This window comes from Coregonus lavaretus (genome assembly GCF_964263955.1).
Source record: "Coregonus lavaretus genome assembly, chromosome: 38".
Taxonomy (NCBI): domain Eukaryota; kingdom Metazoa; phylum Chordata; class Actinopteri; order Salmoniformes; family Salmonidae; genus Coregonus; species Coregonus lavaretus.
In genome coordinates, this window is record NC_140025.1 from 27982867 (window position 1) to 28002218 (window position 19352).

General features: G+C 39.8%; 2 protein-coding genes and 2 long non-coding RNA genes across 4 annotated transcripts in view; all 4 read left to right on the forward strand.

Annotated features, from left to right (window-relative positions):
• The first annotated feature begins 1386 nt into the window (after nt 1-1386).
• Nucleotides 1387-19352, forward strand: part of LOC311112115 (uncharacterized protein) — a 42531-nt gene continuing 24565 nt past the window's right edge. The window contains exons 1-8 of the mRNA XM_084155094.1: nt 1387-1637; nt 3418-3480; nt 3683-4036; nt 9347-9511; nt 9685-9834; nt 10044-10139; nt 10282-10323; nt 11491-11511. Of these exons, the coding sequence (XP_084011220.1) occupies nt 1628-1637; nt 3418-3480; nt 3683-4036; nt 9347-9511; nt 9685-9834; nt 10044-10139; nt 10282-10323; nt 11491-11511 (901 nt within the window). The 5' untranslated portion in view covers nt 1387-1627. The remainder of the gene's footprint in view (nt 1638-3417; nt 3481-3682; nt 4037-9346; nt 9512-9684; nt 9835-10043; nt 10140-10281; nt 10324-11490; nt 11512-19352) is intronic.
• LOC311112017 lies at nt 13550-14575 on the forward strand. Its single transcript, XR_014610820.1, has 3 exons — nt 13550-13611; nt 14192-14257; nt 14515-14575. It is a non-coding gene; the product is annotated as an uncharacterized lncRNA (long non-coding RNA).
• LOC311112095 lies at nt 15165-15866 on the forward strand. Its single transcript, XR_014610837.1, has 3 exons — nt 15165-15226; nt 15484-15549; nt 15806-15866. It is a non-coding gene; the product is annotated as an uncharacterized lncRNA (long non-coding RNA).
• LOC311112467 (uncharacterized protein) lies at nt 16124-19275 on the forward strand (the record flags this gene model as incomplete). The annotated part of the gene is made up of 7 exons (XM_084155606.1): nt 16124-16194; nt 16775-16840; nt 17420-17485; nt 18389-18454; nt 18711-18776; nt 19033-19098; nt 19235-19275. Exons 1-7 carry the CDS (start codon nt 16164-16166, stop codon nt 19273-19275), a joined length of 402 nt encoding a protein of 133 aa, XP_084011732.1. The 5' UTR covers nt 16124-16163.

The following is a 19352-nucleotide window of genomic DNA, read 5'->3' on the forward strand; positions in this document are numbered from 1 at the left end:
TGTTTATATGTTTTTATGTTGATGTGCTATTGTTTTTAATTGTTTTTATTTTATTTGTATATTTAACCTATTCTTGACTCTGTGGTTCTTGCACTTGTTTGGGGAACAGGATTTCATTATTTTTATCTACATTTCTGCCTGAGAAATGACACCCTGATATAGTTCTGTGATCTGTGATATACTTATGTGAATCACTGAGGCATTGTGTGTTTGTGTGTTCTTTGCCCTCAGAACTTTCAAATAACTTGAGGTGTTTTATGATTAATAGTGATGTTGTGCTTTTGGACACTGTCCTCAGGCTCCAGCTTTATGTTTATATGTTTTTATGTTGATGTGCTATTGTTTTTAATTGTTTTTATTTTATTTGTATATTTAACCTATTCTTGACTCTGTGGTTCTTGCACTTGTTTGGGGAACAGGATTTCATTATTTGTATCTACATTTCTGCCTGAGAAATGACACCCTGATATAGTTCTGTGATCTGTGAAACAGTTCTGTTAATCACTGAGGCATTGTGTGTTTGTGTGTTCTTTTTCTTTAGAATTTTCAAATAAACTTGACGTGTTTTATGATTAATAGTGATGTTGTGCTTGTACTATTTTGGACACACTGTCCTCAGGCTCCAGCTTTATGTTGTATGTTGATCGTATTAAAACAAAGAAAACAATCTGAAGTTGTTGTTTTTAAGTTATATATACCATGATTTTTCCGGTCCGGCCCACTTGGGAATAGATTTTCCTCCATGTGGCCCCTGAGCTAAAATGAGTTTGACACCCCTGATCTACATGATGATTGACATGTCCACACATGTAACCACAGGGGAAATGAATCAATGGTGTGTGTCCCATCAAATAATCCCTATACCTGATTTTTTTCCCTTACACTCAAACTCCGAACACCAAAGAGATTATGAAAAAAAATACATACCAGTGCAGAACCCTATGTAGATCATCTACTGTCTGAACCGAAACGTCAATCACACAATAAACCAAATGTTTGTTCTATTATGCCACATCAAGGTCCCTCTTCCACATGTTTGCCAAATACAAATTCAGAAATTGTCCATCGTGACCTAACAAATAAATGTAATCCAACTACATTTAAAGGTGTGTGTGTGTTCGCGTTCGAGTGAGAGTGATCTGTGAGAGAGTGATACTAGGTCTGTCAGTTTAGTTGTAAAAAATTATAGAGTTTTCAGGCTATCACTGTCCAAGGCCACACCAGCTGATTTGCTACATGGTTGACTTGCAAGTGGCCACGCTGCATCAGTAACATTGGACAAAATATAGAAGAGAACAAAGAACAGTGACAAAGTTGTATTTTTGGTAGGAACATTACAGATTTGATGGCTTTCCAGGTCGTCTTTTTCACGGTCACGCTATCAGATCTCACAACGCCTGGAGAAGTGTTTAAAATCTCCGGAAACACATCAATATGATATAGCAGTCTTCTGAGATGCGTAGTGACGCCCTGGAACGTCACCTTTTGTCAATCAATAACCAATGTAGGCTCTGCAAGAGAAGGGAAAGTGAAACTACAATTCAATATTAAGGGAGGGAGTAGACAAGGATCATCGGAGGATCCCTACATTGAGGATACATTTGATGGAAATCGAACGAGAGGCACCATGAACTCAGGTACAAATGCATTTGATATGACTTATGACTACCATCATGCCAGTGAAACATGAGTTAAAATTGAAATGAAAGGTTTTCAGTTATCAGTTACCTCGTAATTGAAAAAGGTTATGCTTCTTCTACCCCCTTCTACTTTTCTAAAATGGCTGCTAGTGTGGCTAGTTAATGAATAAACTGTTGCAGTAGTACAAATATAAAACCAATGTCTGAAAGTCCAAAGTTCAGAATCACAGGCTCTGTCTGTTCATTCATCTTCCTCTGGTTGCTAATTAACCCAATAGCTACACATATGAGACAAAAGGCGGGATCTGATTTGACCATGCAATATACACTGAGTGTACAAAACATTAGGAACACCTGCTCTTTCCATGACATAGACTGACCAGGTGAATCCAGGTGAAAAGCTATGATCCTTGAAATAGACTGACCAGGTGAATCCAGGTGAAAGCTATGATCCTTTATTGATGGCACTTGTTAAATCCACTTGAATCAGTGTAGATGAAGCGGAGGAGATGGTTTAAATAATGATTCTTACACCTTGAGACAATTGAGACATGGATTGTTTATGTGTGCCATTCAGTGGGTGAATGGGCAAGACAAAATATTTAAGTGCCTTTGAACGGGGTATGGTAGTATGTGCCAAGTGCACCGGTTTGAGTGTGTCAAGAACTGCAATGCTGCTGGGTTTTTCATGCTCAACAGTTTCCTGTGTGTATCAAGAATGGTCCACCACCCAAAGGACATACAGTCTGTTGGAAGCATTGGAGTCAACATGGGCATAATCATTATGACAATTGTTTTAATTTTATTGGTAAAATATTTTGATACTTTGATACTGTATGTACAGTTGAAGTCAGAAGTTTACGTACACTTAGGTTGGAGTCATTAAAACTCGTGATGACATTTCCCTGCATTAAAGTCCCCGGCCACTAGGAGCGCTGCCTCTGAATGAGCATTTTCTTGTTTGCTTATGGCCTTATACAGCTCGTTGAGTGCGGTCTTAGTGCCAGCATCGGTTTGTGGTGGTAAATAGATGGCTACGAAAAATATAGATAAACTCTCTTGGTAAATAGTGTGGTCTACAGCTTATCATGAGATACTCTACCTCAGGCGAGCAAAACCTTGAGACTCCCTTAATATTAGATTTCGCGCACCAGCTGTTATGGACAAATAGACACAGACCGCCAACCCTTGTCTTACCAGAGGCAGCTGTTCTGTCTTGCCGATGTACGGAAAACCCAGCCTGCTGTATGTTATCCATGTCATCGTTCAGCCACGACTCGGTGAAACATCAGATATTACAGTTTTTAATGTCCCGTTGGTAGGATAGTCTTGAACGGAGCTCATCCAGTTTATTCTCCAATGATTGCACGTTGGCCAATAGGACGGCTGGTTAGAGGCGGGTTACCCACTCGCCGACCAATTCTCACAAGGCACCCGGATCTGCGTCCCCTGTATCGGCGTCTTCTCTTCATGCGAATGACAGGGATTTGGGCCTGGTCCGGTGTCTGCAGTAAATCCTTCGCGTCCGACTTGTTAAATAAAACATCTTCGTCCAGTTCGATGTGAGTAATCAATGTTCTGATATCCAGACGCTCTATTCAGTCATAAGAGACGGTGGCAGAAACATTATGTACAAAATAAGTTACAAACAATGCAGAAAAAACACACACAATAGCACAGTTGGTTAGGAGCCAGTAAAACGCCAGCCATCTCCTCCAGCGCCATTGAATAATAAGTTGTGATAATGTCACTGTGATGTCCTTTATCTTTTATGCAGGGTTGTGTCTGAGGGTGCTGATACTGGTTGCTCTCACAGTACCCATCAGAGCAGCTCAACCTGGTGAGAATGTTTACACTGTTAATTACATTAGTAACTGAAAGGAAACGGTTCCCTGGACACTGTATTAAAAAGTAATTTCAATGGAGATCCAGGTCAGGACTACGCTTAATCTGTGTCCAGGAAACTGGCCCTGGGAGTCGAGCACAAATAAGTCACCCTCTCTTTCTCTCGCCCTCTTTCTCCCCTGTCTCTCCTTCTCCAGCCCCGGAGACGTTCACCTTAACTGTCCCTGATGGTCCAACCTCGACCCTGTCTGGCTCCTCGGTCTCTCTACTCTGTGAAGTCTCACCTCTCTTCAATGCAGAGCCATTGGAGGTGGGCTGGTACCGTTCCAGTAACCTCCAAAGTCCTGCCTTGTTGTACAAAGATCACAAGATCCAGGAGGCCCATGTGGACCCCCAGTATAGGGGCAGGGTGTCTCTAACTGGGGGGCTGGAGAGAGGGAATGTGTCCCTGAGACTGGAGAGGGTCACACAGGAAGACAGGGGGGAGTATATATGCCAAGTCACCAGTGACCAGTGGTATGAAAAGGCCAGTGTCTTCCTCACAGTGAATGGTAAGGGTTATCTCTCAAATTGATGGTGAAACTGTGTATTGTGATGTCACCCCCAAAGCACCTGATCCTAGATCAGCACTCCTACTCTGAGACACGTTATGGAGTCTTTGGTACCACAGAGTAAAAAAAAAAAGGCAGTTACATTTGCCACCTCTCAGTTTACAATTGCATTAGGGGTACAGCCAACTACAAACTTCAGCTGACTTTAGACTTATATAGCCCCGCCCCCAAAAAATTAAAAATCTCTGGAAGCGATAGAGGCATCCGTTTAATGTAAACAAAATGGGCAAACCACCTTTAAGTAACTTCAAACGAAATAATTGAAAGTTGATTTGAGTTGTTTGGCCATGACATTTAGAAAATGTCATGGATGCCCCTATCACTCCTATTGAATGTTAGCTAGCGGTGGCTATAGTTAGCTGAAGTTTGTCGTGGTCGTTTAAAAGAAAACCAAACCATGGAATACAGTTCTATATCGTGGAGCTCCGCCCCATAGGGGAGCTCTGCTCCTATTGGTTTACCCTGCTGCCTAGGCAACGAACAGCCTGAGACAAAATGATGCACACACCTGCAGCCAATAGGAGTACAGGTGTCCCTATAAGAGGGGATGCTTCCCCTCAATCAGCCTCCCTTTATCTTCAGCGACTGGACTAGACTGAAGAAGCCGATAAGAAGACAAGACTCAGGACGAGAAAGCCGTCGCCGATTTCCAAGTCTCGACGTCGTCCTCTAAATGAGCACACCAGGAGTTTTTCCACGCCCAAAAACTCTTTTCAGAGCTCAATGTCGCTGCTCCTCCATGACAACTTATGTTTTGTGTGCTTAGGATCACAGCATGCTTGGAGTGGCCTCATAGATCCCCCACTATGCGCCAGCTGCGCCCTCCTTTCTTTAAAGGAGAGGAAGCAGCGATGGTCATTTTTTCGGGAGGATATCCCTCTAGAGGACGTGTTATCGGTGCTAGCCTCAGCTTCTGAGGCATCATCTGAGGGCGCTGACTCAGGAGATGACAGGAATATTGGGGAGGAAATGGGTATTCTATTGGAACTATCCATTACTCTGACCCAGACGTTTAACACCCCTTTTTCCCTCAGGAAAGTGTGAGGTCATTTACATCCCTGGGTGATGACGACACGGGCTCTGAATTTTCAGCAGGCCCGTCCTACGCCACAGCCTCTCTGCGCTCTGATTTTCCAGGGCTCATTGAGATGGCTGCTAAGCGGCTGGAGATTAAGCTGCCCCCCATTCCCTCCAACCCGGAAGTGGACATGATGGAGGGCGGCCCTTACTCTCGCTACTGCTCCGCGTCGTACCCGGCGTCAGACGGCGGCCTCCAGCAGCAAGGGAGCGGGCCCCGCCCCTCCTGCAGCGCAAGAGGTGCCGACCATTCCGCCGGCGAGAGAGGTCATTAAAGCGTCATCCTGGCATCACCCGAAGGGCGGCCAGAAGAGACGCCGTTTATGACATGGCGAGGGGGAGAGAACGGAAGACGGCGCAGCGCCTTGTGTGACTGTGCCCACTGTTCCCCCCCCCCACCCTACTGGAGGAAACTGCGTGTTGTGTGTCTAATAAAGAGTTGGCTCCAATTGACTTTGTCACAAGACAGACCCTTTTCCATGATACACCCGAAACCGTTCAGGTGCCTTTACTCTCTCTCTCTCTCTCCTCCTCACCACTCTTGAGTGTAGCACAGCCCACTACGGGTGCGTAGTTGAGCATACACATGAGGCACGTGTGAATAAGGGAACAAGGCAGACATCTTTGATGAGCCGCCTTGTTATACCTCATAAAAACCTTACACACATAGACTCCTAGGAGTGTTGTGGTACAGGATTCACATAGTAGCCTGCGTACACAGCCAGTTACTGGAACGATGACGCAATCGCTATTGGGAGACGGCGCTCTGACTCAGGCGAGCGCCTCAGTCAGTGCAGTTCAGACCCGTGCTGCGTTCACGGAGGGCTGGGACAACGAGGTTACGAGTATAACCAACGTGTCAGCGCCCCCGTTTCTCTCAGAACCCGCTCATGTTTCCTCTCCCTTTCATGAGAGGCCCGCCTTGGGCTGTTCCACCACTTCACTGTCGGGGAACAGCGGCGGCGACGGCTGTAGAGGAATACAGGTCCTTCCTACTGAATGCACCACAGCTTCGCGCTCTTCCGCTTTCTCAGCATTATTGGGAGTGGCTGCGAAGCTGTACCCTCTCCCACTGGCAAGACCGGACGCTGGAGAAGGGTTATGCCATCCAATTTCACCCGATCCCTCCCCATTCAGGGGGGTGGTGGAGATGGTGATGAAAACGCCGGGAAAGGTCGCCGCTCTCGTTACAGAGATTACGGAACTTTTGGCGAAGGAGGCAGTCACAGTAGTTCCTCGGGAGCAAAGGAACAGGGGGTTATATTCGCCCTATTTCCTGGTGCCCAAAAAGACGGGGGGAATGAGGCCAATATTGGATCTACGCGTTCTCAACGAGAGTGTAGCCAAACGGCCCTTTCGAATGCTGACGACAAAACGTCTGCTGGAATGTGTCCAGAGGAGAGACTTTTGTACGAGCATAGACCTGAAGGACGCATATTTTCATGTGCCGGTACCTCCGCGTCACAGGAAGTTTCTGCGTTTTTGCTTTTCAAGGGGCGGCGTACTAATACATGAGGATGCCATTCGGGTACGCCCTGGCACCTCACACGTTTTCCAAATGTGTGGAGGCGGCAATAGCACGGTTACGTCGTCAGGGGATAAGGGTTTTAGCCTACCTAGACGACTTACTGGTTCTCGCCCCTTCAGCAGAGCTGGCGATCACACACACGACACAGACAGTGATTCATCTCACGTGTCTGGGGTTCGCTGTGAATTGGGAAAAAGAGCGCGCCCTGGCCCAGTCATCAGATTGTCTATCTGGGGATACAGCTAGACACTGTAACGATGAGGGCTCGAATTTCGGATCCTCGACGGGCATGCCCTGTTGCTAGCCCTACCAAGGTTTTATCTGAATCACACGGTAAAGGCGCTTTCGGTCATGTCACTCTTGGGTCTCATGTCGTCGGCCCATTCCGTGGTTCCGCTGAGACTTATGCCAGTAAATGGAATGTTTTTTCACAGTGTTGTGTCACAGAAAATGTGGACTACGTGTGCTGTCAGGTCGAGAGAATACGCTCATTCCTACAGTTCCTATGTGATAAGCAGCGCTCACCCGCCACCATGTAGGTGCTTGCGGCGGCGATTTAGGCTTGTCATGAGGGTTTGGCAGAGACACTGTTTTCAGCCACCCTCTTGTGAAACGTTTTCTATTGGGAACGCGGTGGCTTAGGCCAATGCCTAGAGCCACGCTTCCTCAGTGGGATTTGATTTTGGTGCTCGAAGCGCTCTGCGAGCCACCGTTCGAGCCATTGAATCAAATCCCCCTTAAGATGTTATCTTTGAAGATGACACTGTTGCTCGCTTTGACCACTGCTTAACGTGTCAGTGATTTGTACACTCTTTCGACGAGACCCGACTGCCTTGCCATTTATGACGATTGAGCAGGACGGTGTTAAGTCTTAACCCGGCATTTATGCCTGAGGTTATTAAGAGCTCATATAGATTACAGATCGTAGAGCTGTGGGCCTTCTCTCCCTTTCACCATGTTGAGAGGAGAGAGGAACGGCTCCATCGCCTGTGCCCAGTGCGCGCCTTGGCGCGCTACGTGGAGCGCAACGCGGCGATTAGGTCATCGCCTCAGCTGTTTTGTGTGTCACGGTGCGGCTGCACTCGGTAGACCACTTTCTAAACAGCGTCTGTCTCATTGGCTTTGTAAGGCATTGAGACGGCTTATGAGGCTGCAGGGCGGCCATTGCCTCTGGGTAGAAGAGCCCAATCCACTCGTGGAGTAGCGGCTTCTATTACCTTTTTCAGAGGAACAGGTGTAGAGGATAATTGCGCAGCGGTGTCTTGATCGTCACCGTCTCCTTTGATCTATTTCTACCTGTTAGATATGTCTTCTAACTCTCTGGTTCAGTCTGTACTCAGTGTAGCTGATGGAAGGACTTGAACTAAGAGAAAAAAGATGCAGGACCAGGGGGCAGGGTTCCCATTAGGTCGGCTTTTTTTCTATGAGAGAGCCATGACTCCTGACTGAGGTTATCAGTACAGTAGAGGTAATGTATTGTGACCTGCTCACCAGTGCATAACTGGGTTGGGGCGGAATGATGAGGGAAATAGTGTTTGTAACTTTGTTTACATTACTATTAGACCGGTCATATATATTGACGGAATTGTGACGTCATCTATCTGCTTGTTCAGATTAGTATGACTCATGTTCTGGAGTATACCCACTAATCTTTGGGTTTCCATAGATTGAGTGTGGCGGATTACCGAATACACAGTGTAGAGTGACACTTTGTGTCATTCCAATAGTGATCGGTGTTGTTTTGACAGGATATTGAGACGCCATCTATCTGCTAGTTCAGATTAGTATGGCTCATGTTCTGGATTCTACCCACCAATCTTTGGGGATCCATAGATTGAGTGTGGCGGATTACAGAATACACCGTGTAGAGTGACACTTTGTGTCATTCCATTAGTGGTCGGTTTTGTTTTAACAGGATATTGAGGTACCATCTATCTGCTGGTTCAGATTAGTATGGCTCATATTCTGGTTATCTGCCCACTAGACATTGGCAATGCCATTGGACTAGGTGGGGCGGATTTGTACAGAGGACACAGTATTTTGTGACACAGTGTGTCACAGTACTGTGGGACTTGGTCGCAGCCATTGCTAGGCCCGACCTTTTCAAGTGGGAAGTGTTGGGCTCGGCAGGGAGTACATTTTGGAGCGTTGCGCTCCGCCTTAAACCAATAGGAGCAGAGCTCCCCTATGGGGCGGAGCTCCACGATATAGAACGATAGTTACCGGAGTTGTAATTCCACTTCTATGAGTCGAGCGGAGCCCCATAGGACTTAAGGCCCTTCCGACCCTCCAGTCTGAAGATAATTTCTCTGGAGGCTGATTGAGGGGAAGCGTCCCCTCTTATAGGGACACCTGTACTCCTATTGGCTGCAGGTGTGTGCATAATTTTGTCTCAGGCTGTTCGCTGCCTAGGCAGCGGCGTAAACCAATAGGAGCAGAGCTCCCCTATGGGGCTCCGCTCCACTCATAGAACTGGAGTTACAAATCCGGTAACTATAGTTTCTTCTGGCCCATAGACTACTTTCAGAGTGAGGAACCATCTAACACTAAATTGTAAAATACATATCTTGTATTCTTCCAATTTTTTCTGTCATTCTATCTGTGTCTTAATAGTTGTTGCTTGTCCCCCCTTATCTGTCCATCAGTGACAGGTAGTGAACCAGTTCTCTCTGTAGCTGAAGGACGAGGAGGAGGAGGTCAGGTGAACGTTACCTGTTCATCAGTGGGCTGGTCACCACAACCTAAACTCACCTGGAGAAACAAAGATGGGACAGAGATCAGAAATGGACAAGAAGTACTCAACACTTCTGGTAATTACATTTTGGTACTTCCTCACACTGTCTCTGTTCTGCTGACACAAATGTTCTAGTACCTGTGTTTTGGGTAAAAAATGTGACCTGGGTTGTGGTGTACTTTCAGTTGACTACTTTGTGTAAGTTAATGTGAATATTTTGATTTCCCCTCCCCCATCTTTCTGTATCAGATCCTCAGGGCTTGGTGAGTGTGAGTAGTTGGCTGCTGTATGCTCCCTCAGACTCCGATTGGCTCTCCTGTACAGTCTCTTCGTCTGAGGAGGCGAAGAGAGAGGGCAGAATTCTGCCACATATATACACAGCTCCTACAGCTGTACCTGGTGAGTTAGTCTCCTACACAAACAGCCTACCCACAATCAGATCCCTCTCTCCCCATCCCACACATACATTACTTTAGAGGAGGAGGATGAACAGGTTGAAGAGGTGTCTACAGATTGCTTTTGCAATTAATTTCACTGTGATGGTGTTCTGATGATGTCATGTCTTGAGAGCTTTAGAGGCATTTTATCCATGTTGGGTCTCTGTGCAGGAGTCTCCAAAGAAGCCTTCACTGTGACTCTGGTCCTGTTGGTCCTGTTTCTGGTCATCGGTGCTCTGTGCTCTGTCATTCTGTACAAACGAAGAGGTATCTGTTATTCAGTCATATTAGTGTTTGTGATGTAATTATAAGAGCAAGATATAACAGTAATAATGACCCTATAGAGAAATGTGTCATAAAATATTTTGTCCATAAAATATATAAACAATAATATTTTTGTATCTTTTAGGGTCCATGTGGTCTTCATCCCAAAAGTCCAGAAACAGATCAGGTAGTGTATTTCATCTGATAAATAAACTAAGAGTGAAATTTGAGTTAAGACAACATAAACAATGATTGATTTTATTTTGACAATTGTGTCTCTATATTTCAGATCAAACTGAGTGAAAGGCTATCATAAGATGCATGCAACTAACTTATTTTCTAGAAAACATTCAATTGACACGAAGCATGATATGCACATATCTCAATAGGATTTGACTCTCCTTGTTCCACAATTTACCTTTTTACAATAACTTTTACCTACTCCGTTCAACAGAGCCCAAAAAAACAATTGAAGGTTGTTAACTATCATGATGAAATAATATTATAACTTTGATCATCATTTAGATGTTTAGTATAAATTTTAATATGTAAGGTAATGAATTGCGGGTAATGACCTAAATGTGCTCTGCTAGGGGCAGAAATCACAGAACAGATACCAACTACTGAAGAGATAGCAGCTGGTATAGAAATTAATCTGGAAGGTAGTAAGTAATAGGGGGAATACATTTCTTTACCCTCTAAAATGTGTCATGCCAAAAGTGCAGAAAAAGTATCTCATCTGATCTGTGTGATAAATAAACTAAGTGTGAGATGAGTTATGACAACATAAACCATGATTGATTTTATGTTGACATGATTGTGTCTATATTTCGAATCAAACTGAGCTAGCACAGGGGCCGGCAGGTAACTGTTTCATTCTGATCTCTGGGTGAAATGTTAATACATGCTAATACATTAACTTATTTTTGAGGAAACATTCCATTGACACCAAGCACATATCTCAATCGGATTTGACTGTACCAGTTCCACATTCATCTTTTTACAATAACTTTAACCTTTTCCATTCAACAGAGACAAAAAACCTAATTGAAGGTAATGTTCACTCATGATATACTGTATATGATATAATATAACTTTGATAATGTAGTAACCTGATTAATTTCAATATGACCTAAATGTTCTCCGTTAGGGGCAGAAAACACAGTGCCGAAACCTACCGAACAGATGGCCGCTGGAAAAGAAGTTAATCTGGCAGGTAAAGTAATAGGATAAAAAATATATTACCCTTTTAATTGTATAATGGATGATAATTTGACATAATCTCAATAGGGTTTGACATTCCCAGTTCCACATTCATCTTTTTACAATAACTTTAACCTTTTCCATTCAACAGAGACAAAAAACCTAATTGAAGGTAATGTTCACTCATGATATACTGTATATGATATAATATAACTTTGATAATGTAGTAACCTGATTAATTTCAATATGACCTAAATGTTCTCCGTTAGGGGCAGAAAACACAGTGCCGAAACCTACCGAACAGATGGCCGCTGGAAAAGAAGTTAATCTGGCAGGTAAAGTAATAGGATAAAAAATATATTACCCTTTTAATTGTATAATGGATGATAATTTGACATAATCTCAATAGGGTTTGACATTCCCAGTTCCACATTCATCTTTAAAAAATAACTTTCACCTTTTCCATTCAACAGAGACAAAAAACCTAGTTGAAGTTAATGTTCACTCATGATATGCTGTATATGATATAATATAACTTTGATAATGTAGTAACCTGATGAATTTCAATATGACCTAAATGTTCTCCGTTAGGGGCAGAAAACACAGTGCCGAAACCTACCGAACAGATGGTCACTGGAAAAGAAGTTAATCTGCCAGGTAAAGTAATAGGAATAAAAATATATTACCCTTTTAATTGTATAATTGGATGATAATTTGACATAATCTCAATCGGATTTGACTTTCCCAGTTCCACATTCACCTTTTAACAATATCTTTAACATTTTCCATTCAGCAGAGACAAAAAACCTAGTTGAAGTTAATGTTCACTCATGATATGGTGTATATGATATAATATAACTTTGATAATGTAGTAACCTGATGAATTTCAATATGACCTAAATGTTCTCCGTTAGGGGCAGAAAACACAGTGCCGAAATCTACCGAACAGATGGTCACTGGAAAAGAAGTTAATCTGGCAGGTAAAGTAATAGGATTAAAAATATATTACCCTTTTAATTGTATAATTGGATGATAATTTGACATAATCTCAATCGGATTTGACTTTCCCAGTTCCACATTCACCTTTTAACAATATCTTTAACATTTTCCATTCAGCAGAGACAACAAACCTAGTTGAAGTTAATGTTCACTCATGATATGCTGTATATGATATAATATAACTTTGATAATGTAGTAACCTGATGAATTTCAATATGACCTAAATGTTCTCCGTTAGGGGCAGAAAACACAGTGCCGAAACCTACCGAACAAATGGTCACTGGAAAAGAAGTTAATCTGCCAGGTAAAGTAATAGGATTAAAAATATATTACCCTTTTAATTGTATAATTGGATGATCATTTGACATAATCTCAATCGGATTTGACTTTCCCAGTTCCACATTCACCTTTTAACAATATCTTTAACATTTTCCATTCAGCAGAGACAAAAAACCTAGTTGAAGTTAATGTTCACTCATGATATGGTGTATATGATATAATATAACTTTGATAATGTAGTAACCTGATGAATTTCAATATGACCTAAATGTTCTCCGTTAGGGGCAGAAAACACAGTGCCGAAATCTACCGAACAGATGGTCACTGGAAAAGAAGTTAATCTGGCAGGTAAAGTAATAGGATTAAAAATATATTACCCTTTTAATTGTATAATTGGATGATCATTTGACATAATCTCAATCGGATTTGACTTTCCCAGTTCCACATTCACCTTTTAACAATATCTTTAACATTTTCCATTCAGCAGAGACATCAAACCTAGTTGAAGTTAATGTTCACTCATGATATGGTGTATATGATATAATATAACTTTGATAATGTAGTAACCTGATGAATTTCAATATGACCTAAATGTTCTCCGTTAGGGGCAGAAAACACAGTGCCGAAATCTACCGAACAGATGGTCACTGGAAAAGAAGTTAATCTGGCAGGTAAAGTAATAGGATTAAAAATATATTACCCTTTTAATTGTATAATTGGATGATCATTTGACATAATCTCAATCGGATTTGACTTTCCCAGTTCCACATTCACCTTTTAACAATATCTTTAACATTTTCCATTCAGCAGAGACATCAAACCTAGTTGAAGTTAATGTTCACTCATGATATGGTGTATATGATATAATATAACTTTGATAATGTAGTAACCTGATGAATTTCAATATGACCTAAATGTTCTCCGTTAGGGGCAGAAAACACAGTGCCGAAACCTACCGAACAAATGGTCACTGGAAAAGAAGTTAATCTGCCAGGTAAAGTAATAGGATTAAAAATATATTACCCTTTTAATTGTATAATTGGATGATAATTTGACATAATCTCAATCGGATTTGACTTTCCCAGTTCCACATTCACCTTTTAACAATATCTTTAACATTTTCCATTCAGCAGAGACAAAAAACCTAGTTGAAGTTAATGTTCACTCATGATATGGTGTATATGATATAATATAACTTTGATAATGTAGTAACCTGATGAATTTCAATATGACCTAAATGTTCTCCGTTAGGGGCAGAAAACACAGTGCCGAAATCTACCGAACAGATGGTCACTGGAAAAGAAGTTAATCTGGCAGGTAAAGTAATAGGATTAAAAATATATTACCCTTTTAATTGTATAATTGGATGATAATTTGACATAATCTCAATCGGATTTGACTTTCCCAGTTCCACATTCACCTTTTAACAATATCTTTAACATTTTCCATTCAGCAGAGACAACAAACCTAGTTGAAGTTAATGTTCACTCATGATATGCTGTATATGATATAATATAACTTTGATAATGTAGTAACCTGATGAATTTCAATATGACCTAAATGTTCTCCGTTAGGGGCAGAAAACACAGTGCCGAAACCTACCGAACAAATGGTCACTGGAAAAGAAGTTAATCTGCCAGGTAAAGTAATAGGATTAAAAATATATTACCCTTTTAATTGTATAATTGGATGATCATTTGACATAATCTCAATCGGATTTGACTTTCCCAGTTCCACATTCACCTTTTAACAATATCTTTAACATTTTCCATTCAGCAGAGACAAAAAACCTAGTTGAAGTTAATGTTCACTCATGATATGGTGTATATGATATAATATAACTTTGATAATGTAGTAACCTGATGAATTTCAATATGACCTAAATGTTCTCCGTTAGGGGCAGAAAACACAGTGCCGAAATCTACCGAACAGATGGTCACTGGAAAAGAAGTTAATCTGGCAGGTAAAGTAATAGGATTAAAAATATATTACCCTTTTAATTGTATAATTGGATGATCATTTGACATAATCTCAATCGGATTTGACTTTCCCAGTTCCACATTCACCTTTTAACAATATCTTTAACATTTTCCATTCAGCAGAGACATCAAACCTAGTTGAAGTTAATGTTCACTCATGATATGGTGTATATGATATAATATAACTTTGATAATGTAGTAACCTGATGAATTTCAATATGACCTAAATGTTCTCCGTTAGGGGCAGAAAACACAGTGCCGAAATCTACCGAACAGATGGTCACTGGAAAAGAAGTTAATCTGGCAGGTAAAGTAATAGGATTAAAAATATATTACCCTTTTAATTGTATAATTGGATGATCATTTGACATAATCTCAATCGGATTTGACTTTCCCAGTTCCACATTCACCTTTTAACAATATCTTTAACATTTTCCATTCAGCAGAGACATCAAACCTAGTTGAAGTTAATGTTCACTCATGATATGGTGTATATGATATAATATAACTTTGATAATGTAGTAACCTGATGAATTTCAATATGACCTAAATGTTCTCCGTTAGGGGCAGAAAACACAGTGCCGAAACCTACCGAACAAATGGTCACTGGAAAAGAAGTTAATCTGCCAGGTAAAGTAATAGGATTAAAAATATATTACCCTTTTAATTGTATAATTGGATGATAATTTGACATAATCTCAATCGGATTTGACTTTCCCAGTTCCACATTCACCTTTTAACAATATCTTTAACATTTTCCATTCAGCAGAGACAACAAACCTAGTTGAAGTTAATGTTCACTCATGATATGCTGTATATGATATAATATAACTTTGATAATGTAGTAACCTGATGAATTTCAATATGACCTAAATGTTCTCCGTTAGGGGCAGAAAACACAGTGCCGAAACCTACCGAACAAATGGTCACTGGAAAAGAAGTTAATCTGCCAGGTAAAGTAATAGGATTAAAAATATATTACCCTTTTAATTGTATAATTGGATGATAATTTGACATAATCTCAATCGGATTTGACTTTCCCAGTTCCACATTCACCTTTTAACAATATCTTTAACATTTTCCATTCAGCAGAGACAACAAACCTAGTTGAAGTTAATGTCACTCATGATATGCTGTATATGATATAATATAACTTTGATAATGTAGTAACCTGATGAATTTCAATATGACCTAAATGTTCTCCGTTAGGGGCAGAAAACACAGTGCCGAAATCTACCGAACAGATGGTCACTGGAAAAGAAGTTAATCTGGCAGGTAAAGTAATAGGATTAAAAATATATTACCCTTTTAATTGTATAATTGGATGATCATTTGACATAATCTCAATCGGATTTGACTTTCCCAGTTCCACATTCACCTTTTAACAATATCTTTAACATTTTCCATTCAGCAGAGACATCAAACCTAGTTGAAGTTAATGTTCACTCATGATATGGTGTATATGATATAATATAACTTTGATAATGTAGTAACCTGATGAATTTCAATATGACCTAAATGTTCTCCGTTAGGGGCAGAAAACACAGTGCCGAAACCTACCGAACAGATGGTCACTGGAAAAGAAGTTAATCTGCCAGGTAAAGTAATAGGATTAAAAATATATTACCCTTTTAATTGTATAATTGGATGATAATTTGACATAATCTCAATAGGATTTGACTTTCCCAGTTCCACATTCACCTTTTAACAATATCTTTAACATTTTCCATTCAGCAGAGACAAAAAACCTAGTTGAAGTTAATGTTCACTCATGATATGGTGTATATGATATAATATAACTTTGATAATGTAGTAACCTGATGAATTTCAATATGACCTAAATGTTCTCCGTTAGGGGCAGAAAACACAGTGCCGAAATCTACCGAACAGATGGTCACTGGAAAAGAAGTTAATCTGGCAGGTAAAGTAATAGGATTAAAAATATATTACCCTTTTAATTGTATAATTGGATGATCATTTGACATAATCTCAATCGGATTTGACTTTCCCAGTTCCACATTCACCTTTTAACAATATCTTTAACATTTTCCATTCAGCAGAGACATCAAACCTAGTTGAAGTTAATGTTCACTCATGATATGGTGTATATGATATAATATAACTTTGATAATGTAGTAACCTGATGAATTTCAATATGACCTAAATGTTCTCCGTTAGGGGCAGAAAACACAGTGCCGAAACCTACCGAACAAATGGTCACTGGAAAAGAAGTTAATCTGCCAGGTAAAGTAATAGGATTAAAAATATATTACCCTTTTAATTGTATAATTGGATGATAATTTGACATAATCTCAATCGGATTTGACTTTCCCAGTTCCACATTCACCTTTTAACAATATCTTTAACATTTTCCATTCAGCAGAGACCACAAACCTAGTTGAAGTTAATGTCACTCATGATATGCTGTATATGATATAATATAACTTTGATAATGTAGTAACCTGATGAATTTCAATATGACCTAAATGTTCTCCGTTAGGGGCAGAAAACACAGTGCCGAAATCTACCGAACAGATGGTCACTGGAAAAGAAGTTAATCTGGCAGGTAAAGTAATAGGATTAAAAATATATTACCCTTTTAATTGTATAATTGGATGATCATTTGACATAATCTCAATCGGATTTGACTTTCCCAGTTCCACATTCACCTTTTAACAATATCTTTAACATTTTCCATTCAGCAGAGACATCAAACCTAGTTGAAGTTAATGTTCACTCATGATATGGTGTATATGATATAATATAACTTTGATAATGTAGTAACCTGATGAATTTCAATATGACCTAAATGTTCTCCGTTAGGGGCAGAAAACACAGTGCCGAAACCTACCGAACAAATGGTCACTGGAAAAGAAGTTAATCTGCCAGGTAAAGTAATAGGATTAAAAATATATTACCCTTTTAATTGTATAATTGGATGATCATTTGACATAATCTCAATCGGATTTGACTTTCCCAGTTCCACATTCACCTTTTAACAATATCTTTAACATTTTCCATTCAGCAGAGACAAAAAACCTAGTTGAAGTTAATGTTCACTCATGATATGGTGTATATGATATAATATAACTTTGATAATGTAGTAACCTGATGAATTTCAATATGACCTAAATGTTCTCCGTTAGGGGCAGAAAACACAGTGCCGAAATCTACCGAACAGATGGTCACTGGAAAAGAAGTTAATCTGGCAGGTAAAGTAATAGGATTAAAAATATATTACCCTTTTAATTGTATAATTGGATGATCATTTGATATAATCTCAATCGGATTTGACTTTCCCAGTTCCACATTCACCTTTTAACAATATCTTTAACATTTTCCATTCAGCAGAGACATCAAACCTAGTTGAAGTTAATGTTCACTCATGATATGGTGTATATGATATAATATAACTTTGATAATGTAGTAACCTGATGAATTTCAATATGACCTAAATGTTCTCCGTTAGGGGCAGAAAACACAGTGCCGAAATCTACCGAACAGATGGTCACTGGAAAAGAAGTTAATCTGGCAGGTAAAGTAATAGGATTAAAAATATATTACCCTTTTAATTGTATAATTGGATGATCATTTGACATAATCTCAATCGGATTTGACTTTCCCAGTTCCACATTCACCTTTTAACAATATCTTTAACATTTTCCATTCAGCAGAGACATCAAACCTAGTTGAAGTTAATGTTCACTCATGATATGGTGTATATGATATAATATAACTTTGATAATGTAGTAACCTGATGAATTTCAATATGACCTAAATGTTCTCCGTTAGGGGCAGAAAACACAGTGCCGAAACCTACCGAACAAATGGTCACTGGAAAAGAAGTTAATCTGCCAGGTAAAGTAATAGGATTAAAATATATTACCCTTTTAATTGTATAATTGGATGATAATTTGACATAATCTCAATCGGATTTGACTTTCCCAGTTCCACATTCACCTTTTAACAATATCTTTAACATTTTCCATTCAGCAGAGACAACAAACCTAGTTGAAGTTAATGTTCACTCATGATATGCTGTATATGATATAATATAACTTTGATAATGTAGTAACCTGATGAATTTCAATATGACCTAAATGTTCTCCGTTAGGGGCAGAAAACACAGTGCCGAAACCTACCGAACAAATGGTCACTGGAAAAGAAGTTAATCTGCCAGGTAAAGTAATAGGATTAAAAATATATTACCCTTTTAATTGTATAATTGGATGATAATTTGACATAATCTCAATCGGATTTGACTTTCCCAGTTCCACATTCACCTTTTAACAATATCTTTAACATTTTCCATTCAGCAGAGACAACAAACCTAGTTGAAGTTAATGTCACTCATGATATGCTGTATATGATATAATATAACTTTGATAATGTAGTAACCTGATGAATTTCAATATGACCTAAATGTTCTCCGTTAGGGGCAGAAAACACAGTGCCGAAATCTACCGAACAGATGGTCACTGGAAAAGAAGTTAATCTGGCAGGTAAAGTAATAGGATTAAAAATATATTACCCTTTTAATTGTATAATTGGATGATCATTTGACATAATCTCAATCGGATTTGACTTTCCCAGTTCCACATTCACCTTTTAACAATATCTTTAACATTTTCCATTCAGCAGAGACATCAAACCTAGTTGAAGTTAATGTTCACTCATGATATGGTGTATATGATATAATATAACTTTGATAATGTAGTAACCTGATGAATTTCAATATGACCTAAATGTTCTCCGT